Genomic DNA, 19,854 nt, shown 5'->3' with positions numbered 1-19,854 from the left:
GAGACCTGCAGACGCAGGCATGATGCGTCTCCCACAGATCGCGAGACGCTCCGCGGGTCTGGGACCGGCAGCCGCCATCTATTATTCAGGAGCTGCCCCGAGGTGCGGAACGAAGTCGAGGCCGTGCTGGCATCTGGCGCAAACCCAACAAGATTGATATGAAAATGCTCCGCAATGGGTGCCAGGCGCGGCCGAGAGGGTTGCAATGCAGCATTTGTCCCCCCTCAATGACTGGGCTCTGCACTCCTTCATGCTACCGTGCGCTGCAACTTTGTTCCACCTGTTGGTCGTGTCGGTCCAGGCGCCTTTTATGGGACAGTGCCATGCAGGGCGGGCGACTTGAAAGCAGCAAAGCGGAGCGCGGAGCAGAACCAGCGCTCAGGAAGGGCGGTTGTCGGGCCCGACTCTGTCCGTCTGCTTGGTGCGGAAGAAGCGAGATCTCGAATGGTCGATCGAGACATGTGCACTGGAGAAGAGGCATGGACACACTCACCACGGGGCAAACAACAAAGATCAGAAGGCTAATAAAGCCCTGCCTTGGTCGCCTGCACATCGCATCGACCCAATCCCACATGCAGCACCAGCCAATGAATCACCCCTTTGAGCTGGCCGGGCATGGCTTCCGGCCCGTTGGACAAAGCTTGATCCCTGCTCTTTATCCGAATAATCGGGAAATCGTTTCGCGCTGTCTGTCTGACTCTGTCTGTGCAGTGCAGCTGAGCTCTGCCCAACAACTGCCCCCCCCGCCAGATCGTCACGCTCGTTGGCTGCGTGTCGCACCGCCGCTCTGGGCTCTCGATGCGCTGAACTCTCGCTAGGTAGTCTAGCGTTTTCGAGGGGCATTTTGCTTTTGTGGTACGTACTACGTAGTAGGTAATGAATGTAATGCAAGGCGTACTGGGGGTCGTGGACGCTGGGACGGAATGCTGGGACGTGGGACCTGGTTCTTGGGTCCTTTTGACAGAACCATCTTTCAGGTTGCGTTTCGCCCTCACTCGTGTCTTTATCGTCTCCAGTTTCCCTTTCCCCAAATTCTGTCGTTACCATTCTTTCTTGCTAGAGCGGGCAGAGAACAAATCCATCCGTCAATCATCCCTCATACTCGTCGTTTGATTTGGGGTTGCTGCCACTCGACGCGCGACCAACATCTCAAAGACCAGATATACCCCAAGGGCTGTAAAGTCGGCGTCCCCTCACCAACCCAAGCCGTCGGGTCGATCTTGTCACATTATTAGCCTTTCCCGACACAGTGTCACCGAGACTGCTGCGTGTGCCCGCATGGCGGCCAACAGCGACGAGGCACAGTCTGGGGACGGGAATGGAGACCGTCAATTCACATTCCGGTATCCCTCCACCGGGTCGACAATCGGCAATTCGATTGAGGCTGATGTAAGTCTACTTTGCGCTGGATTGAGAATGCATTGAACTGTGGCTGATGAACGTAGCCTGTGCTCTCGGGGATGTAAGTTATGAGTCAATCGAGAGCAGCAACGGAGTGCAGTTCGCCGACCAATGTCACAGCACTAATCGACATACACGCAGATACGATGATACCTCAGCTTCCTTATCGGAGAGTGTCCAGAACTATCCGAAACAATTTGGTCGGACGTATCATGCGTATCGCGCAGGCTGTATGTGCCTTTCGACTCAACTGACTGCTGGTCCCGGGACCAAGGCTGATGAGACTCATGTAGCTTACCCCTTCCCGAATGACCTCCCGGAGTGCGAACGACTCCAGCTCCAGTATGACATTGTAGACGCATCTTTGAACGGGCATCTCTTCTTCGCGCCACTCGACAAGCCTCGCTACATCCTCGACGTGGCCACCGGCACCGGGGATTGGGCCGTTCAGATGGGGGATCTGTTCCCCCAAGCCAACGTCGTGGCCACGGACCTCTCGCCCATTCAGCCCGTAGAGGTGCCGCCCAATGTGGAATTCTACGTCGAGGACAGCTCGGAAGAGTGGGAGTACTCGCACAAGTTTGACTTCATCCACACGAGATTGACAGGAGGCTCCTGGTCGAGCTACGAACGACAGGTTCTACGACAGGCCTTCGACAATCTGAATCCTGGGGGATGGATGGAAAGCCAAGAGGGCGACGCCTCATTCTCGTGTGACGACGGCTCGCTGAAGCCGGGACATGCCCTCTATCGCTGGGGCGAGGACCTGGCCCTCTCCTCGCGCCTCATCGATCGGCCCATGGTTTTTGTGAGCGGCATCAAGGACATGTACGCTTCGGTGGGCTTTGTGGACATTCATGAGAAGATATTCAAGATACCGTGCGGCACGTGGCCCAAGGATGAAAGGCTCAAGGAGCTAGGCAGGGGGTGGCAGCTCAACGTGCAAAGTGGTCTCAGCGGGTTCACGTTTGCCAACTTTTACCGAGCATTCGGCGTAAAGGAGGATGCGATCGAGGTGTATCTCGTGGATGTGAGGAAGGATGTGGCTAACAGTAAAATACACGCGTATACGGCGGTGCATGTCGTTTGGGGGAGGAAACCGTTTCCGGGCGAGGTCAGTGAATCATGACAATCAAGAGATTCGAAGCTGGATGTTCCTGCACAGAAAGTGCCCTGATGTGATTTATGGGAGCTCCTCCACAGGTGTTCTATTGACCCAATGTCCAGACGTCTATGTTTGTTATATACCCAGAATCGTGACAACATTGACCTTTTCGAACAGATGGCTAGGCAGAAGGGCTATAGTCCTGCTTGATGAGCCAGCGCAGCTGCTTCCTGTCCTCTTCGCTATCCACCGTCTCTTCAAATAACTTTTGGCTCATGAACTCGTGATCGGAGTAGTCAAACCCCGGAACAACCGTTTCTGTGATCAAAAGTCCAGAGTTGTCCTCGGCACTGCCATCATCAAGCAGAAAACTTGCTTTCCAACTCCCTCCTTTTACAACCCACTGTAATTTCTCGCCCTTCTCAATATTGTTCCCGACGACAAAGGTCTCGATGGACTTGTCCTCGTGGATCACCACGTACCGCCCACGACCTCTGTGCAAGGTATGGATGATCCTCGATCTGTTCCGGTGGAAGCTGCCTTTGGGGGAGTTGGGCGTCAGGTAGTAGAAGATGGATGTGCTCATGAGACGCGTATCCCCTCGGGGCTTGGCATCGACGTATTTGAGAGTGTCCTCGCTGAGCGGCGTAGCCGGGTAGGGAGAAGGAATAGACCGTGGGGACGAGTCACTGAGCTGGAAGTAACCGCCTTCGATGTGAGGGATCAAGTTTAGGGTTTTGATAGTCGACTGAACACGCGCATTCTCCTCGGCGGGCTGTGTTGGGACATTTGGCTTCTCCAGAGGCGGCAGGGACGAATCTGAGGTGGTGGTAGCATCGCCCATGGTGACAGCTGTGTGCTCCGGAAGCAACAGCCAGATGTTACGATATCAAGGCACGGGCAGGTGAGGACGAAGAGGTGATATGTCGGGAGCTGTGAGGTTTTTTATTCATCTAGTCTAGATACTGATAAACAGAGATTAGTGACGACACGGTGGAGTAGATATGTTTGTAGCAAGTGCACTAAATCACCTTAGTCTAAGACATCGCTAGGAGTAGATGGACTTGGATGGAGTGGTTCATCATTAGACCCAAGTACCGAGACCCGCACTTACTTGCTTATTCTGAACGTATTCCAAGCCGTAGGCGATGTTGATAGTCTCGATGCTGGGGGCATGGTGCAAAGATAAGATAATCATACATAGTAGTATGGAATACTCCGTAGTAGAAGTGTAGAAAAAGAAGTCAGCCCGATAAGGAGCTTCGGTTCATCTGTGGCTCTAAATCGAGGGGCTGGTAAGTTGAAAATGCCTACCCGGTGGTGGTGTCCTGGGCACCGACATGCCGACCGAGACCGACCCCACGAGACATTGGGCGCACCTGGGCAATGATCGCATCGACGTCAATGGTCGCGTAACGTACGTTCACTTTCGCGCACATGTAGTAACATGTTTCGCCCACGACTCATGCACAGAGGTGCTGCCCCTCGTTCGATATCCAACTTGCCTCTTCTGCGATCCACTGCCGTCCCCAAGCGTCCGATTGCCCTTGTTCAGAGATCACGACCGTCGACCTGCCGGTACTACAGACAAATCCCCGAGGAAGAGTATCGCCGCCGCCTCGCCGAAGCGCGACCACTCCTCTCGAATCGACGTGCAAAGACACTCGAGACGATTGGCACAACGAAGCAGCATCGAATATTCATCCTCGTCTGCGTCGCGGCCGCGGTCGTCTTCTACTTTGCCAACTCGCAAAAGGTCCCCGTCACCGGGAGGAGGCGATTCAATTTCCTCAGCGAGGACTGGTTGAAGATCTTTGGCGTATCGGGCGACGCGTACGTGCAAGAGCTCCGGAGAGAAGGTGTTCAGTTTGCTCCCAAATATGACTGGCGATATGCACGGGTCATGAGTGTGATGCAGAGGCTGGTCCCCGTCAGCGGGCAAGCAGACAAGGACTGGAAAGTCCACGTCATACTTGATGATGGTAGGTCCATGCATCGCCGAGAAATTTGAGCAGACTTCTAACAAAGGGCGGGTCTGCAGGGGCAGCGAACGCCTTTGTTACACCGGACGGGCATGTCTTCGTCTTCAGCGGCATCATCAACCTCTGCGGCAACATCGATTCCCTCGCGACGGTCCTCGGACACGAGATTGCCCACAATGTCGCAACGCATTCAGCGGAGCGACTGTCGGCAGCCATCATTGCCAACCTCACCAGCGGAAGTCTGTTCCTCCTCTTCGGGCTCCTTCCAGGTCTGACACTGGCCGGACTCTGGACACTTACTGGTGGGCGGTATGTGCAAAGCCTCATCTACGACCTGCCCATGAACAGGAAACAAGAGACAGAGGCGGACTATATCGGGCTTATGATGATGGCCGAGGCCTGCTACGATCCCCGCCACTCGATTGGGTTCTGGGAGCGGATGAAAGTCGTCCAGTCGCAAAGCCGAGGATATGAGGTGCCAGAGATGCTGAGTACACATCCTTCTGTGAGTACCCTGTGTCTGTGATTCATCATTGTCGTATGCTGACGAGTCCAGGACGGCTCCCGCATCGAGAAGCTGACCCAGTGGCTGCCCGAGGCGATGGAGAAGTGGCAGGCCAGCGACTGTCATGGCGGTCAGGGCGCAATAGCCCGGCAGTTTAGAGAAGCGCTCTCGCATAGGAGATTCATGGGCGTGGCATGGTAGAGGGATCAACGTAGATACAGGCACCTGTGCTGGGCCACCCGTCCCTCCTCGCGGATCATTACCTGTATAGAATTTTTGCAAGCAGACCCCAGGATGCGACGTTCAGGCCATCACTTGTGAGCTTCGTATAGCTTTTGACGCGTCCACACAATTACACTTCAGTGCCCGGCGAGGCTGAGCATACCGTAGGATCACGAGGCCTCGGTTGGTGACGAATTGCGCCGTCGCTACTGGCTGACGCGGGGCATGACGTTGGGTCCACAGGCGACAGACCCCTGTCCCGTACAAGTGTTTAGCGGTGCCCGTCCCCAGATTCCCCAAGGTGCCGAGGTAAACTTGGACCTTTATCACGCTCGCGCTCGCACCCGTACTCGACAATACTTGTAGCGAATACTTAACCGACAGCTCCAAGAGCGACATCATACACTTTGCTTCAATATAAAACTGACGCTTTAAATCATGTCCAAGACGTACACTACCGCCGACGTAGCGCAGCACAAGGACGAGTCCAATGGCTACTGGCTCATCGTTGAGAACGATGTCTACGACGTCTCAAGTAAGTCCGTCCTGAACCCTTCTTTCCCGGGCCTGTGCTTCCTCATGGCGCTGGACATGACAGCTGGCGAGACGAACAGACATTAACAGTTGGCTTGCAGAATTCCTCGATGATCACCCTGGAGGCGCCAAGATCCTCAAGCGCTTCGCAGGAAAGAACGCAACCAAATCCTTCTGGAAGTACCACAATGAGAGCGTCTTGAAGAAGTATGGCGCCAAGTTGAAGATTGGCGAGGTGGGCGAGAGCGCCAAGTTGTGAGAGGCTTTTGAGCAGTGGCGGTGCATCACGGACGACTTCGTTTCTCGTCCACACAGGGCGTGTCTGCACCGGCGGTTGACGGATTCGTTTCAAGCGACGTGCGTCGCGCTGCAAGACCAGCAAAGCACGCGGCAACATGGGGGAAAGACGGGCAGTCAAACACATACGCCATCATCTGGCACTACATCAGCAATGTTAGCTCGGATACTATCCGCAATTCTCCATATAATGCTGACGGCCGTTCCTGACTCAAGATGCCGTGTTCCGCGTGCTTGGACGTAGTACCTATTCTCGCCAACTCATGCCTCGCTTCGTCAGCAAACCACTTCATGCCAGGAAGTGGGGCCTCTCAGGGTATAAGAACTAAGAAGTGAGATACTAACTCAGCTCACACCCTCACTGCAGCAAGTGGCAGCTTCATAAACTCGCCATGGACGACATCTTCAACCCCAAGGCGGAGGAAGCCATCCTTGTCTCCCTCGAGAAGCTGCACGCACAATCAACCACATACCCAACCCTCCCCTCACCCGAGCTATTGGCAACAGGGTCATCCTCACTCGTCCCGTCCATCGCCAGCACCAAGTCAGAGCAGGACGTGATCAGGCACATCACAGGAGATATTGTCCCTGCTCTCACAGGACAGGCTTTGAGCCCGCGGTACTATGGCTTCGTGACTGGGTCCTCCCTCCCTATCGCCGCCTGGGCCGACACACTCGTCACACGCATCGACCAGAATGTCCAGGTCCATCTACCTCATCAGACGATTGCCACGGAGGTAGAAGACAGAGCATTGCGTATGTTAGGCGAGCTGCTGAAGCTAGGCGATAGCTTCGAGGGCAGAACGCTCACGACGGGGGCGACGGGCAGCAATGTCCTTGGGCTCGCTTGTGGACGCGAGGCAATCATCGAGAAAAGGGGTGGAAATGTCGGTGAAGATGGGCTCCTGGGAGCGTGTATGGCTGCTGGTGTCAGCAACATACAGGTCCTCACCAGCGGAGGGCATAGCTCCCTCTCCAAGGCTGCCAGTATCGTGGGACTGGGGAGACAGTCGGTGAAGGAGCTGGGTGTGAGCGCTGACGAGCCATGGAAGTTGGATATCGACGTCGTGGAAAAGCATCTACAAAAAGAGGGGACCGCGACTATCATTGGTATCAGCGCAGGAGAAGTCAACACGGGCCGTTTCGCCGTGGACGGCCTAGCTGGTATGAAGAGGCTCAGAGCATTGGCCGACAAATACAGCGCTTGGATACACGTGGATGGCGGTAAGTCACTTTTTTGCACCGGAAAGAAACGAGCACGGAGGCTGACGAGTGTAGCATTTGGTATCTTCGCCCGTTGTCTCGACAACATGGCTGACTTTGAGGATCTCAAGCGCCAGGTAGAGGGCATCCAGCTGGCGGACAGTATCACTGTGGACGGGCACAAGATTCTCAATGTTGTAAGTGTGCCGCACGCACTTCTTTCGTTGACCACCGCAGCTGACCAGCCCAGCCGTATGACTGCGGCATGTTCTTCACCCGCTCCCAGTCAACACTGGCTTCCGTGTTCACCAATCCCAACGCAGCATACCTCGCCGGGGGCTCTGCTTCCAAAATCTCTTCGCCTCTCAACAATGGACTCGAGAACAGTCGCCGTTTCCGCGCCCTGCCGGTATATGCCACACTTCTCTCGCAAGGCTCGAATGGGTTCGCCGCCATGATCTCCAGAATGGTCCTCCTCGCCCGTCGAGTCGCAGGTTGGATCCGTGCTTCTGAACAGTACGAGCTTCTCCCTGGTGGTGACTGGAACATTGAGAAGGAAACGTTCATCATCGTCCTGTTTCGGGCGAGGGACAATAACTTGAACGACAATTTGGTGGAAAAGATCAACGCCACGAGACAGATGTATGTCAGCGGGACCAAATGGAAGGGCGAAAAGGCTGTGCGAATCGCGGTGTCTACATGGAAGGTGGATGTCGAGAGAGACGGCCGCATCGTTGAGCAGATACTGGCGGCTGTCGCCGAGGGTCGTGACTTTGAAATGGCCCAAGTCAAATAGAATTGCGCTTCCTGTTGGGAGGGGCCGCCTTGCGACAGACCTGTCGAACTCGCTTAACCAAACTTCTTGGAGCCACCCTTGCCCAAACTTGAGGCCTTGTTCTTGCCCTTCTTGCCCTGTCCAATCAGCTCCAAGTGTCCGGCGCGTTCGCCCAGGACGGCCTCTGTCTGGGCCACCATGCCCGAGGTGAACTTTCGGTTTACGCGATCGGCATTCTGCTTCGGTGTCTTCTTGGGTTTCGAGACTTTGGAGGCTTGACGCTTCGAGTGGACGACCTTTGCGGCGTTGCCCTTGACACGAGGCTTGACAGCGCCTTGAGCCATGGCTGTACTAGGACGGCGGTGAATTGATTGCGTGAAAGTGGTGTGTTTGGTGTCAAAAGTCGGTGCTCGAGAGACGCAGAAATGGGATTTTGGTATGGGCGGGGATTTTTTCTGCAGGCGCCTTATCGCCCTGCACCGATAACAACAGCCAACCAGTGTGGCGTTTCACTTCCTTTGCCTCAAGAATGTCACCACGCGACAAGTACTATGCTTAGATATTGCTCATGGATGGCATCGTAAGACAATCGATGTATGTTAATCTGTCATTATGGCGCAGTTTGCAATGGTGTGGTCTGTAACATTGGCCACTACGGTTAGGGAATCTCGCATCCTCAATCGTCCGCAAGACACTCCAGTCCCTTTGCTGCAATCCAAGGACAATCGCCGCACATCAATGAAGAATACCAGTGGGTTGCTTGATTTGTATTCGAGGCTTTTGGTCTATCCATATACATCATCAAATCGTAGTCCATCCCAACAATCATCCGCCTACGCTATGCTCCGGACCCCCCCAAAACTGGGAACATTTATTTCTTCGCCTTGTTGGGGAACTTGGGCTGGCCAATGTCGGCGCCCCGCAGCTTGACGTTGAGCACGCGCTCCATGGAGGCCAGCACCTTCTGGTCAGGCGTGGCCGACCCCCGCTCAAAGTCGGCGACGACGGTCTGGGTGGTGTTGCACTTTGTCGCGAGGTCCTTCTGGGTCATCTTGGGCTCCATCTTCTGTCGCGCCTGCGAGATGGCGTCGCCGACCACCTTGCCAACGGTGTTGGGCTTGATGATGTCGTCGGAGCGGTCGACCTTTGTGAGACGCTGACCCTCGCCAGTGCCGGCCTTTGAGGCGTGTCAGCAACCAGGAATCAATACTTGTCAGAGGTAGGGTGCAAAACGTACTGTGTTGGCAGTGCCGTACTTCTTCTCGGTGCCGACGATGCCTCCGCTGCGCTGGGCGGCGTTGAGGGCGGCCTTGCCACGGATGACGGTCTCGCGCTCAGACTGGCCCGGTCCACGGACCTTGCTGCCGATCTTGGTGACTTGATCCCAGTCAGACATTGTGACGGTTTTGTAAGGTGGTGATGCGGTGATGCGGTATCGTTTTTCGAGTCGTTGCGTAGGCGAGAAGATGTGAAGTGATTGTGGCTCGCGTGCGTTATGACGTTGAAAGAGTTGTTGGTGGGTTTTGTAGCCTCGAAAGAAATGGAGTCGATGAGCAAAGGCCGGACCCAAGCATCACTGACTCAATCGGCGGGGGGATGATGGAATGTGCTAGTAGAGGGGTCGTGGGTGACAAAAGTGCACTATTGGCACTGGCCCGCCATCTTTGCCAGATTTGTTAAGGCCTGATCAGACTTATGGCGCAACTCTTTCGAGGCTTCTGATTTGCTAGACGTGGGACAAAAAGGAAGGCTGCGAACCAAGTCTCCAGCATCTCAGCTGTAACAAAAGGCATCAGTCCATGTATATAATTATATGCTTCATTACGCTCAGTAAACGGGACCTTCCATAGGGCTGTTCAAATATTTGTCTTGTCTATAGCGCGCTCAGTGCGACCATTTCATGAACGGTCGTTGCAGTGTTGTCTCTTCTCCCCCTTTCCCCTGGTCGCTGGCTCGGAAAACAGGCTGCACCTTGATGGCCAGTCATTCCTCGAACGTTCCCCCAGAACACCAACAGTCCCCTCTTCTTGTTGACTATCAGAGCTTCTCCTGCGAATGGATAGCATTCACGATGATTCTCCCTTCGTCTGCGCACTGAATGCATGGGACTACATTGAAACGGCCTTCGGTGAGCATGGCCACGCCCTATGGGCAATGTCTGCTCTGCTTGGATACGCCCACTTGTTCCACACGCGGCTGAATTTCATCTTCATCGTCCTCTTCGTTCTATGGCTCAGCCTGCAAGACATCTGTCTGGCTGTTCAATGGCACAATGTCATCATCAAGCACGTCACCCTGTCCTTGGTGTCGATAGGGGCTCTGGCTCTGGCCAGCCTTTACTTTCGGGGTCACGCCTTTCGCCAAGCTTGGACCGGCGACGAGGAGCTGATACCGTGCAAAGTAACGAGTTCAACTCGGGCCTCTACAGCCGACAGGTCAATTTTGGTGGGAAAGCTGGTCTCGCTCTGCTCGGCGACTCAGAAATGCACCAGCAGACATGTGCCAACCCACCCCCGATGCGTTGACCTCAATTTCCACAACTGGGCGACGGTGAACCCAGAAGACCACCTCGCAAATGGCGATGCGTCGGTGACCTTGGATCTCAAACTCAAAGCCTCCCTCAGGTCACAGGTAATGTCAGTGCTAAATCGAAGTGTCCAATCTAACAGCGTTAGGAAATCGAGCCCGAGTACTTCTCTCATGCTTACTTGGTCACGGCGATCAAGGCACTTGGTTTTTGGCTCCCACCTCGCGTATCACTTTGGTACCTCTACTCCATGGACGGCGGACTCTCTTTCCTGGTACTTGAGGTGCACAGCGCAAGCGGTGAGCGCGAATCCTTTATTGGTTTCCCGATGCCGGCCTCTCAAGCTACCCAATCTACGAATCCGGTGCTCGATGTGTCCGGCCCACGCGTGTTCACTTTTGAGACCACCTTCCTGAAAGACCCTTCGGTCGCTGGACTTGGCTTAGAGGCTGGGGCAAAGACGATCCGAACGACTGATCCACTCGACTCGACGCAACGCAAGCGGCGGGGACTGAGCATTGCCATCGAACTCTCCGACCACGCTTCAAGTGGGCCAGGGGAGCTCATTCTCGGCCTACAAGTTACAGGTGAGCCGATCAGGGTTGGGCACATTGGTGTCTTCGAGAAGCTCGCATTCACCTATTCCGTTCTGTCGACCATTATGGCCTCGATGGTCACAAGCTGGTTCGACTGGATCAGGCTCTGTCTCAGCCAGTATCCCTTTGACGAGCATAGCCGCGAGCAATCCGAAGTATATGCCCAGCGCCCCGCCGACTTCTTGGAACGGGATATCGAATTTGCCTTTGAAAAGTATCTCCTCGCATCCGGGGAAGCAAGCAATTTACCTGTCGTGGTCCACTACCTTGCGAGCGGTGTCCAGAGGCGTCAGAAGACACGACCCACCGCAGCCCTCGCAGAAAGATCCGATGTAGTTGTTCACGTCCAGCTGAAAGTACTCACCCCAGAGTTCTATAGGAGATTTGTCGGGTACGCTCACGACATGGAAGCTATATTTTGCGAGCTGCGGGAAAATCGAACCGTCTGGACAGACAAACCCGAGGTCCTTGATCAATTGTTTCTGAAAAGGCCAGGTCGACCACTACAGACGCAGAGTCTCGTGGACTATGTCACGTTCAGCCTCATCCGAATGTTGCGCAAGCGACCACCTCCTATCAAGAGGCAAGCTTCATCCGCTGGGTACGCATCTGGTCTCCCAGCGGGCGTCGATATTCGACAATTTCGAATGTCTGCAATGGATGCTTTCATCCTTTGCCAAGGAGACGACGACCTCAAACGGAGATACCGGTCGGCTGTGCTTCAGCTGTTCCTGGCCGAGCGCCTCTTCTACGGTTCCGTACGCACGCTGAGCGTGGTGCGAGTTGTGTTCAGACTCACGATAGCATGGACCATTGCCAAGGTCTGCACCTTATCTGTTACGAAATACACGAATTGAAAAGCGGAACACTCGGCGAAACGAAATATTCAGACTTGCCCATGGGGTGTTGCCTCTGTGACGTTGGAGGGGCTCAGACTCGAGGACCCCTCGGCGGGGTCAGCCAGGTGCCAGACTGAAGCTGCGACCTCGATTCCAAATACCTGCTGCGTACATGATGCGCCAATCTCCAACCGTCTTGGTCTGTGGGTCGGCAACTGGGAAGCCGATACGATCGCGTTGAAGCGTTTGGCATTGTTTGCGCTGGGATGTGATTTGGAATTCACCTTCCAGGTACGCGACGCCACGACACAGCCCAAGAGCTCGACATGATATACTTCCCCGGCTGGCAGCCAAAGCTACGACACGGCATCCAGATCGTCCAATCATTCCCTTTCTTGGCAGCTTACCCGCTGGCGCCGGCACGAGTGAGACGACATTCGACACCCGTCCTCTGGTCATTTCCACACCGTGCACGGCAGCTCTTCGCAGACTCTGGCGGGCTATTCCGCCGGAGCGGGAGATTTGCTGCCATTCAATTGGATGTAACCAGGCACGAGATTCTGTCTTTTGGCTGCAGGCAGAGTGCCATGGGCGGTGGATGGTGCATATCCTGGAGATGACCTGAAGGCTACTGTGCCAATTCTCCACAGTCCCTGTGCCAGAGTCCCATGAAGCATCGTCATGGTCCACCATAGCTCATAGCTCCGAGACACGTTTATTTATTACCCCGCTGGGTCCCCTCGAGAGAGCTGTTCAGACTCAACATTGCAATCTTACATCCTACGCCTACTCAAACTTACCATACTAGCCATCATGCCTCTCACCGGACACTGCCTCTGCAAGGCCGTCACCTACTCGGTCGACGTCGAAGCCCCTCTGCTCACCGGCTACGATCACTGCGACGACTGCCAGCGCCAGTCCGGCTCGACCTACTGTAAGCCTCCCATTTGATCCGTCTGACATTGGCATCCGGCAAGACTCACATCATCCCCAGCCCTCGTCGCCGTCGTCCCCAAGGACAAGCTCACCGTCAACGGCCCCGTCAAGAAGTACTCCTCCAAGGGCTCCTCCGGCAAGGACGTCCACCGCCTCTTCTGCTCCGAGTGCGGCTCGCCCATTGCGCACGATCCCGATGCCGCCCCCGAGATCATCGCCCTGAAGGCTGGTACCTTTGACTCGGAGCTCAAGAAGAACCTCAAGCCCGTATGTCCACCGGAGTCTCCAATGATCCGCACCACAGAGAACTAACCAATCTTTCAGGATACCGAGATCTGGACCGTCGGCAAGCTGCCTTTCTGCAAGGAGAACCTGGAGAAGCCGTTCAAGCACATGCCTGAATAAGCAGGATCTCCATAGCATGAATAATGAATCCTCCTAAGGCACTCCCGTTCCTGCGCTACGACTACATGTGAAACCCCTGATCAGACCTGGCGTGGTTGTAGGCAAACAATGATGTACGACTCAAGTACGAGGCCATTCAGTTGTGCCGTAACATCACTACTGCACAGCTCGCACGACTGGATGGTATGCAATCGATGGACAGGTGCGTGAAATCAAGACAAGCCATGGTGTTTGTATTCCTTCTTCGTGTGTGTGCCCTATGGTGGGTTTACTTGCCTACAGCTAATAATGTTCCACTACTTCTCTCCGAGAACCGGCAGGCGCATAGATGCCTCACATTCCAAATGCCACCAGCAAAAGAAAGGCCGCCAATGCAAGCGGAACATTGCCCATGCTCATGGCAGCAACATTGTCGGTGCTCTTTCCGAAGGGAGACTTGGTCGCGATGACAGCTGTCTCGGTTGTAGAAGATTTCTCTCCGTGTCCGCCGGCATGCGTCAAGTTGAATGAATCGGTCATGTTGTAGTGCGGCTGAGATGTGCCCGTGGATTTGGACCCGGGTGCATCAAGACCGTCAGTGTCCTGATCCGAAATGTCGTCCTCCGGGTCAGTGCAGGCCCAGTTGTAGACATCGGTGGCAATCGTGTCCCAAAGTTTCTTGTCCTTCTCCTCGTCGTCTTTGTCCCACTCGTGGCCAAAGTACTTTGCAAGACTCTCGCCAGTCAGCTTGGGAGGATCACCTTGAGCCTTGACAAATGATCGCCCGCCAAATTCCGAGTCATCATCCATGTCGGAATCTTCATCGTAGAACCTGTTGGCATCTTGGCAAACATCATCCAGGTCTTGCAGCAGTAGCTGTGTAATATCTGAACGTTTGCTGATGGAACGTCGAGGAAGGATACTATTGCCGTGGCTGTAGTGATGCGTGAGGGTCGCAGTTTGTGTCTCGATATGCCCGATCACACGTGTGACGGTATGCTTGCTGGGAGGTGCAGAGGTGGTGTGGTGTCCTTTCCCCATGATGATGGAAGTTGATGCAATTAATGGTTCTGTGTGTGTGAAAGTTGTTATGGGTTTGAGGCAGCCAAAAAGAACTGATGTTGCTGATGTTGTGAAGAAGACAAAGACAGGGTGGTAGGGTTGCGAGGACGTAGACCTTTAAGAGGATACCTGGTTGACGGGCTCTTTGAGGCAAGAGGTTCTTTCTCCTTCCAAGCACTTTCTTTCTGGATGTGTAGTGCTGCCTCCCTGTGAGGGTAGGCAAGAATCATCTGCAGACGGGGGAAGGACCAGCAGAGTAGAGAAGCCATGGTCTTGACCATTGCATGTGGCAGGCACCTACGTATAAGATTGCTTCTTCGAGACCTATCAGCCATACAATGGCAGCTGTGTATCCAAAGGGTTTTGATATGCTGCGAGAGCACGCTCTCTTGAGGCAGTATGAAAATGACATTTGCCAGCGAATAAGGCAAGTCTGTTCTAGTTGCTTCAGCCCAATGACCTTCCGTGCCCCTTCCGGCTCTAGGTGATATGGAAAGAACCTGCCCAGTCGCAGCAAATCGCCTAAGGTACTGAGTTAGACACGTAAGCCCCATACTTGCACTTGCCATACATTCAATCCATGGCCAGTCGCCTAACGTTGGACTGGGACAGCCAGTGGTTGCAACGGCCACTCAATGACATAATAAATCGAGCTTCGTGGCAGTGAAATTTGGCTCTTCCGTCTCGTTCACTGCGAACCACAGCACTCAGACAAATACAATTCGCCGCCTTCAGAGCAGGTCAATCATGTTGCCATTCAATGAACTAACGTTAGGGTGCACCAAGTAGTGTTCTGTCGGATCTCTCGCAGAATAGGTCCAACATCCTCAGCTCCCCCCTTTCATGTCAGACCTCGGCGCCAGCGCCCAGTCGCCACACTTTCGTGCCACGAAGCACAAGTTGGCTGCCATTGCCCAGGTCTTCATCTCGCCGTTCTCCAGCCCGTCCAGAGTCACCCAGTTTGGATACCTCTCCGTCGTCATGTACATCCAGACCCATTTTCTGAACTCAACCATGCTCTGGCGTGCCATTGTAATCAGATCTTTGCCGGACATCCGAAGGAACGTCGATGGGCCCATCGAGAGAATCCACTGCAGGTCGAAAAGCTTGTCCTTTGGCTGGAGGCGCAGTCTCTTCAGTTGAGTAAGCTGGTTCCTCGTCATTTTGGCTATTTGATCGGTGTCTGCCCATTGCCCAGTGTAGGGGAACTTGCTTCGGGTTATCATGCCCTCTTTAGCGAACGGGATGCCCTTCTCTGACACGGCGTGCATCCAACCATCGGCAAAGATGACCAAAACTGCCGACTTTCCGTCTCCAATGAAGCGTTCAAGAGGAATTTGGGTATAGTCATCCACGCCTTCGGCAATTGCGGGCAGGTCCACGCGGTGCTTGAGGTTGCGCTTGAGCATGTCGAATACCTCCATCCTCTCCTGGTCATCCAGATCGCGCGTGATCGCCGTAGCAAGCGAGCTACTAACTCTCCCGTCGTGCACGAATGTCTCTTGGTGAAACTCCCAGATGATCAGCTCCCCAGGGTATTCTTCGTTGAAATGGTTGATGGCGTCTATGATATGAGGCAGGGTATCTCCTGCCATACCTTGCAAGCCAGCATCAGATTTGATTCCGTGAAACTCGGCGAACAACGCGTCAGGAAAAGAACTGTTGCGATGTGCTCGTGGATAAATCTTTGCCACGCGAGTGTCAAGAACACGAACGCCATCACGGCGCAGCTGCTCTGCCAGTGAGCGCGTCTGGGTAACTGCATATTTCTCGATCCCTAATACCCCGAGCCTGGTGCTATTGGCAACATTGAGTGCAGCGTGGTGTGAACGCGGGACGATGACCTCGCGTAACGACTTTTGTCCAATTTGCGGAAGCATGTTGTGCATCCAGCCAGCGTCCCCATCGGCTTTGTCCACACCAGTCGTCGAAATGAAGCCATCTGTCTCAGTGCCAGCCAAGAGGAAGGCCGTTCCGCCGTACGCCCCAGGGAGAGAAGGCGGCACAAACCATGTGTGCGAGTTGCCAATCATCGTGGTGGCGCCTTTTTTCGCTTGAGAAGACATGAGATCCCCGCGGAAGGTAATCTGCGCCTCCCACCGGTACTTCTGCTTGTTATGGCGGTATTTCAACTCGAAGGCCATTGGCGTCGATGTTCCCTCCAGATGATAGACAAGTTCCCCGGCGCTGTCAGTTGATCTGTCAAATAGGCCTTCACTAGGCTGGATGAGAAATTGGACTGCCTCGCCAGCCTTCACTGACAAGGGGGACTCTTGTTTCCAACCAACCATTTGATAGGAGTGTGAATAGTTACGCTGCCAATTATAAGGCGTTCCATTCATGAGAGTCAGGTAGGCGGTACTCAGGTGATCAGAATGTTTGCGGCGGGCAACGGGTGCGAGTATTCGGCTATTGGGAGCGAGTGACAATGCACCTGCATTCCCAGACGCTGTCAGTTGTGTCATTGTTCTTCTGTGTCAATTTCAACTCTGTATTTTGACTCACGAGTCCCTTCATTATTCCCGGCTGTCAAAGCCTGGCCGCTCATGGTGGTGGTGGCAAAGGGGTCTCGATTGTGTGAAGCCGTCGGTGCTGCATAGGCTGATATATCAATACTAGCGAGCGCAACGAAGAGCGCAGTGTAAAGATGCATAGCGGCTATCAATATCCAATATAGGTGATATAAGCATGTATTGGTGAAGTAGGTGTGCCACGCAGTCCTTCGCCTGGCAAGTCAGTTGAGACGCGTTTACGAGGAAGAGAGGATCTTGCATCTGACGGCAAGCTCTGGAATGGGTTTTAGGTTTCTAAAGTTACCGCATGTGATCTTACCGTGCCTTATCAATGGAAGGGAAAGTGCCAAGTAGATCCGACATGAGCTCTGTGGAAGCAAGAGTCAAATCACAGTTCAGGCGGTATTGCCACACTCCATGTAATTGTGATTGTGTCACAATTGAGCCGCGCCGGGGAGTTCCTTGCAATGCAGATGTGAAAAATCAAATGCTGCTTGTGTTATTGATATTCACCAGCACGACGGCTATGCTCCTCCTGATATAATGTCACCCGCAATTCAATGCAACGTTTAGGCATAATGCCTGGGGTGTGTCGCGCCTCTTAGTCGGTATTATCAATCTGCATGTCCCCCGTCATCAGATCTTCATCGTCCTCCAGGTTTTCCTCGAAATCGCCCATCGGATTCTCCTTCTCCTTCTCGGCCCGCTTCTTCTCCCTGGCCATGTGGCTCACGTACTCGCGATTCGTGCTGAGGCGTTCGTTCACGAGCTTGTACTCTTCGGTCAGTGCAGTAATTGTGTGGTGTGATTGGGCAATTTCGCGCGCAAAGTCCGCTTCCGAAAGCAGAGCTCTGTCTTCCTGGAAAATGAGGTAGTCTTCCTCTCCACCCGTTCCTCTTCGCAGCTCAGCCTTGAGCGATCCTGAAGCAATCATCGACTCCAGTAACGCTATCACGTCCCCTGCGTTCAAGCTCATCAATGCGCTCGTTATCTCCTGCTGGATCTGCGAGATCGGGAGCCGTGAGTATACATGGCGGAGTTTGACGATAAGCCAGCGCTGATAGGCGTCGACCACCTCAGCAACCAGTGATTGTGTGCCGTCCTCTTCCCAGGTTGCAGCATTGGTAGACACAGTGCTCGTGAGAGGTTCCGACGTTCCAGCGAGGAAGGACTCGGTGAGGTTGATGTAAGCAGTGCACAGTCGAGGAAACGAATGCTTCGTCCAGGTCAACGTGTAGTTTGGCAACGTAGGAGCCACGCCATCTGCTAGCAACCCGACCAAGAGCCACCTTTTGTATGCCGCCAAAGAGATTCTGCTAACCCCATGATCTTTCCCGGGGTACGTTACGGCGCGCTCAAAGGATTTGCGCGCCTTGGTCCAATTTCGTCTCGTGGTGTATAGGAGTCCGCTCACATAGTAGTACTCGAGCACATGAGCCGGTTCAACGTCGTCGGTCAGGCCAGTAGACTTCGTTATGTAATATGGTGATGGCAACGCGGCGTCGCAGAGTAGTCGGCCGTGGCGCATAGTGGGCGCGCCAGGGAAGAATGTGAGATCGCGGTCGATAATGGGTAGGACAGCTTCGACGCAGTCCTCGGCGAGAGCTAGCTTGGCGACGGGCAGATACGCCGAAGTGTAAACGGAACCACTGGGATCTAGACGGGAGATAGCCGCACTAGCGAGTTCGGCAGTGAGAAGTGGCTTGTTCTATTAGCTGAGATTCGGCCGCGAGACAGATACAGCTCCTTACCGAGAAGAACTTCCCGGTGCACACCTCTTCCAATATTGAGCGGAAGAGCGAGCCGACGTAACGGACTTGAAGAACATCGAAGCGCGAAAGAAGGTTGAAGAGGACTTGGTGTACCGCTGCTGGCTCAATCGCCGTGGAATCCTTGGACCGTAGAGCATCCGTCAGAATCGAAGCAACGAGGCAACAGCCGATAGTGTTTGTCGTGGGATCAGCGATCTACATTCGATTAGCACATAGACTATCGATGCTTGTGCTTTCAATGCAGACCTCTATGGCTCTGGCATGGTTCGAGAGCACTGCTTTCTTGAGTTCAGCCTTGTTCAGGTTCAGGTCCCTGATATATTCTTTGGCCGCATGATCGAGCTGTTGGTCTTCGATGTGGAGCTCCCGAGGTGGAGGAAAGCTCGCGAGGAGGTTGAAATCTTGCTTCATATTGACGCAGGCCCGTCAAAGGGCGCCTTCGCACTCGCACAGAGGTGTGATCGAGCTATCGGGTGGCAGATATCGTACCGAAGTGGTGTTGTGACGTGCTTGACTGTCGATCGCAGAGTAAGGTGTTGCAGCGGCTCGGAGGACGTCGACGCGAGTGTATCAACGCGAAGTGTGGAAAGACTTTGGATTAATCAGAGACTAAGTAATCACGAAGTTCGTCAGGTCGTCAGGCTTGTGCAGCAGCGTACAAAGTGATGAGCCTCGAACGGCACGGTGAGGCAAGCTCGCGTCGCGCCATTGTTTAGCCGAAGGCAGCACTGATGAAGTACCTCCGGCTTCCCCGCCATCGACGTCGCGGGGTCACCGAGCGCTCACCGAGGCTGACTTACCCTACACCCCCCGCCACAAGCTCGGTGTTGAGGTTAAAAATAGCACAACAAATGGTTCGTTGTTTCCAAGACTATCAGTGCTGAGAGGGATCAATTGAAACTTGAGTGTGTCTTCAAAATGAGTTCAATTTCTTCCGTTGTATGGCGACGGAACTCATCCTCGCAACTATTGCGCTTCCGAATGCACAAGTAAACAAACCCCTGGGAACAGGAAAATAAACGAAGCGTGCATTTGAACACGAAATTTCCTTCAGGACAAAAAGTTTTTGAAAACTCAGCAACATCTTTCTTTTTCAAAGTTTGTGTGAATTGATACGAAAATATCTCTATGATGCCAGTCCACGGCAAAAACTTGTCTCCTTTTCTATTCACCTCATCACATCAAGCTCTGAAGTCCAACT

General features: G+C 54.0%; 12 protein-coding genes across 12 annotated transcripts; 6 read left to right on the top strand and 6 right to left on the bottom strand.

The window, feature by feature from the left end:
• Positions 1-1,048: 1,048 nt before the first annotated feature.
• Positions 1,049-2,582, top strand: F5Z01DRAFT_287121 (putative TAM domain methyltransferase). Its single transcript, XM_046258781.1, has 4 exons — positions 1,049-1,389; positions 1,446-1,462; positions 1,543-1,631; positions 1,695-2,582. Exons 1-4 carry the CDS (start codon positions 1,279-1,281, stop codon positions 2,528-2,530), a joined length of 1,053 nt encoding a protein of 350 aa, XP_046115170.1. The 5' UTR covers positions 1,049-1,278; the 3' UTR covers positions 2,531-2,582.
• A 105-nt stretch (positions 2,583-2,687) lies between these two features.
• Positions 2,688-3,350, bottom strand: F5Z01DRAFT_639398 (RmlC-like cupin domain-containing protein; the record flags this gene model as incomplete). Its single annotated transcript, XM_046262435.1, has 1 exon — positions 2,688-3,350. One exon carries the CDS (start codon positions 3,348-3,350, stop codon positions 2,688-2,690), a length of 663 nt encoding a protein of 220 aa, XP_046115169.1.
• A 541-nt stretch (positions 3,351-3,891) lies between these two features.
• On the top strand, positions 3,892-5,525 carry F5Z01DRAFT_663648 (peptidase family M48-domain-containing protein). Its single transcript, XM_046264043.1, has 3 exons — positions 3,892-4,488; positions 4,548-4,993; positions 5,045-5,525. The coding sequence occupies exons 1-3, from the start codon at positions 3,954-3,956 to the stop codon at positions 5,192-5,194; spliced, it is 1,131 nt and encodes a 376-aa protein (XP_046115168.1). The 5' UTR covers positions 3,892-3,953; the 3' UTR covers positions 5,195-5,525.
• Positions 5,471-6,488, top strand: F5Z01DRAFT_287548 (cytochrome b5-like heme/steroid binding domain-containing protein). The gene is made up of 3 exons (XM_046258785.1): positions 5,471-5,750; positions 5,851-6,202; positions 6,263-6,488. Exons 1-2 carry the CDS (start codon positions 5,654-5,656, stop codon positions 6,006-6,008), a joined length of 255 nt encoding a protein of 84 aa, XP_046115167.1. The 5' UTR covers positions 5,471-5,653; the 3' UTR covers positions 6,009-6,202; positions 6,263-6,488.
• Positions 6,284-8,341, top strand: F5Z01DRAFT_287374 (pyridoxal phosphate-dependent transferase). The gene is made up of 3 exons (XM_046258783.1): positions 6,284-7,270; positions 7,325-7,446; positions 7,500-8,341. The coding sequence occupies exons 1-3, from the start codon at positions 6,439-6,441 to the stop codon at positions 8,043-8,045; spliced, it is 1,500 nt and encodes a 499-aa protein (XP_046115166.1). The 5' UTR covers positions 6,284-6,438; the 3' UTR covers positions 8,046-8,341.
• Positions 8,099-8,368, bottom strand: F5Z01DRAFT_676993 (uncharacterized protein; the record flags this gene model as incomplete). The annotated part of the gene is made up of 2 exons (XM_046265317.1): positions 8,099-8,161; positions 8,222-8,368. The coding sequence occupies 2 exons, from the start codon at positions 8,366-8,368 to the stop codon at positions 8,099-8,101; spliced, it is 210 nt and encodes a 69-aa protein (XP_046115165.1).
• Positions 8,369-8,631: 263 nt separating this feature from the next.
• F5Z01DRAFT_287140 (multi protein-bridging factor 1) lies at positions 8,632-9,795 on the bottom strand. Its single transcript, XM_046258782.1, has 2 exons — positions 9,262-9,795; positions 8,632-9,201 (listed from the first exon to the last, which is right to left on the bottom strand). Exons 1-2 carry the CDS (start codon positions 9,418-9,420, stop codon positions 8,896-8,898), a joined length of 465 nt encoding a protein of 154 aa, XP_046115164.1. The 5' UTR covers positions 9,421-9,795; the 3' UTR covers positions 8,632-8,895.
• Positions 9,796-10,178: 383 nt separating this feature from the next.
• F5Z01DRAFT_676991 (uncharacterized protein) lies at positions 10,179-12,004 on the top strand (the record flags this gene model as incomplete). The annotated part of the gene is made up of 2 exons (XM_046265316.1): positions 10,179-10,655; positions 10,700-12,004. The coding sequence occupies 2 exons, from the start codon at positions 10,179-10,181 to the stop codon at positions 12,002-12,004; spliced, it is 1,782 nt and encodes a 593-aa protein (XP_046115163.1).
• Positions 12,005-12,799: 795 nt separating this feature from the next.
• On the top strand, positions 12,800-13,327 carry F5Z01DRAFT_639393 (DUF636 domain protein; the record flags this gene model as incomplete). Its single annotated transcript, XM_046262434.1, has 3 exons — positions 12,800-12,920; positions 12,981-13,189; positions 13,247-13,327. The coding sequence occupies 3 exons, from the start codon at positions 12,800-12,802 to the stop codon at positions 13,325-13,327; spliced, it is 411 nt and encodes a 136-aa protein (XP_046115162.1).
• Positions 13,328-13,660: 333 nt separating this feature from the next.
• F5Z01DRAFT_676989 (uncharacterized protein) lies at positions 13,661-14,347 on the bottom strand (the record flags this gene model as incomplete). The annotated part of the gene is made up of 1 exon (XM_046265315.1): positions 13,661-14,347. The coding sequence occupies one exon, from the start codon at positions 14,345-14,347 to the stop codon at positions 13,661-13,663; it is 687 nt and encodes a 228-aa protein (XP_046115161.1).
• A 727-nt stretch (positions 14,348-15,074) lies between these two features.
• F5Z01DRAFT_663639 (uncharacterized protein) lies at positions 15,075-16,874 on the bottom strand. Its single transcript, XM_046264042.1, has one exon. The coding sequence runs from the start codon at positions 16,831-16,833 to the stop codon at positions 15,196-15,198; it is 1,638 nt and encodes a 545-aa protein (XP_046115160.1). The 5' UTR covers positions 16,834-16,874; the 3' UTR covers positions 15,075-15,195.
• A 579-nt stretch (positions 16,875-17,453) lies between these two features.
• F5Z01DRAFT_287089 (uncharacterized protein) lies at positions 17,454-19,351 on the bottom strand. The gene is made up of 4 exons (XM_046258779.1): positions 19,313-19,351; positions 18,900-19,244; positions 18,633-18,848; positions 17,454-18,583 (listed from the first exon to the last, which is right to left on the bottom strand). Exons 2-4 carry the CDS (start codon positions 19,062-19,064, stop codon positions 17,483-17,485), a joined length of 1,482 nt encoding a protein of 493 aa, XP_046115159.1. The 5' UTR covers positions 19,065-19,244; positions 19,313-19,351; the 3' UTR covers positions 17,454-17,482.
• Between the last annotated feature and the right edge of the window lie 503 nt (positions 19,352-19,854).

The sequence above is a fragment of the Emericellopsis atlantica genome (genome assembly GCF_019669845.1).
Source record: "Emericellopsis atlantica unplaced genomic scaffold F5Z01scaffold_28, whole genome shotgun sequence".
In the NCBI taxonomy this organism is placed as follows: domain Eukaryota; kingdom Fungi; phylum Ascomycota; class Sordariomycetes; order Hypocreales; family Bionectriaceae; genus Emericellopsis; species Emericellopsis atlantica.
This window is presented reverse-complemented; position numbering and strand designations above follow the sequence as displayed.

Excerpts from the sequence above, each read along its gene's own strand:
- F5Z01DRAFT_287121 (XM_046258781.1), top strand. The coding sequence starts at position 1,279 with ATGGCGGCCAACAGCGACGAGGCACAGTCTGGGGACGGGAATGGAGAC. Across the intron at positions 1,632-1,694 it reads TCATGCGTATCGCGCAGGCT|CTTACCCCTTCCCGAATGAC; the intron begins GTATGTGCCTTT and ends AGACTCATGTAG.
- F5Z01DRAFT_663648 (XM_046264043.1), top strand. The coding sequence starts at position 3,954 with ATGTTTCGCCCACGACTCATGCACAGAGGTGCTGCCCCTCGTTCGATA. Across the intron at positions 4,489-4,547 it reads CCACGTCATACTTGATGATG|GGGCAGCGAACGCCTTTGTT; the intron begins GTAGGTCCATGC and ends GCGGGTCTGCAG. Across the intron at positions 4,994-5,044 it reads TGCTGAGTACACATCCTTCT|GACGGCTCCCGCATCGAGAA; the intron begins GTGAGTACCCTG and ends TGACGAGTCCAG.
- F5Z01DRAFT_287548 (XM_046258785.1), top strand. The coding sequence starts at position 5,654 with ATGTCCAAGACGTACACTACCGCCGACGTAGCGCAGCACAAGGACGAG. Across the intron at positions 5,751-5,850 it reads CGATGTCTACGACGTCTCAA|AATTCCTCGATGATCACCCT; the intron begins GTAAGTCCGTCC and ends GTTGGCTTGCAG.
- F5Z01DRAFT_287374 (XM_046258783.1), top strand. The coding sequence starts at position 6,439 with ATGGACGACATCTTCAACCCCAAGGCGGAGGAAGCCATCCTTGTCTCC. Across the intron at positions 7,271-7,324 it reads TTGGATACACGTGGATGGCG|CATTTGGTATCTTCGCCCGT; the intron begins GTAAGTCACTTT and ends TGACGAGTGTAG. Across the intron at positions 7,447-7,499 it reads GGCACAAGATTCTCAATGTT|CCGTATGACTGCGGCATGTT; the intron begins GTAAGTGTGCCG and ends TGACCAGCCCAG.
- F5Z01DRAFT_287140 (XM_046258782.1), bottom strand. The coding sequence starts at position 9,420 with ATGTCTGACTGGGATCAAGTCACCAAGATCGGCAGCAAGGTCCGTGGA. Across the intron at positions 9,202-9,261 it reads AGTACGGCACTGCCAACACA|GCCGGCACTGGCGAGGGTCA; the intron begins GTACGTTTTGCA and ends CACGCCTCAAAG.
- F5Z01DRAFT_663639 (XM_046264042.1), bottom strand. The coding sequence starts at position 16,833 with ATGACACAACTGACAGCGTCTGGGAATGCAGGTGCATTGTCACTCGCT.
- F5Z01DRAFT_287089 (XM_046258779.1), bottom strand. The coding sequence starts at position 19,064 with ATGAAGCAAGATTTCAACCTCCTCGCGAGCTTTCCTCCACCTCGGGAG. Across the intron at positions 18,849-18,899 it reads ACCATGCCAGAGCCATAGAG|ATCGCTGATCCCACGACAAA; the intron begins GTCTGCATTGAA and ends AATCGAATGTAG. Across the intron at positions 18,584-18,632 it reads GCACCGGGAAGTTCTTCTCG|CCACTTCTCACTGCCGAACT; the intron begins GTAAGGAGCTGT and ends TAATAGAACAAG.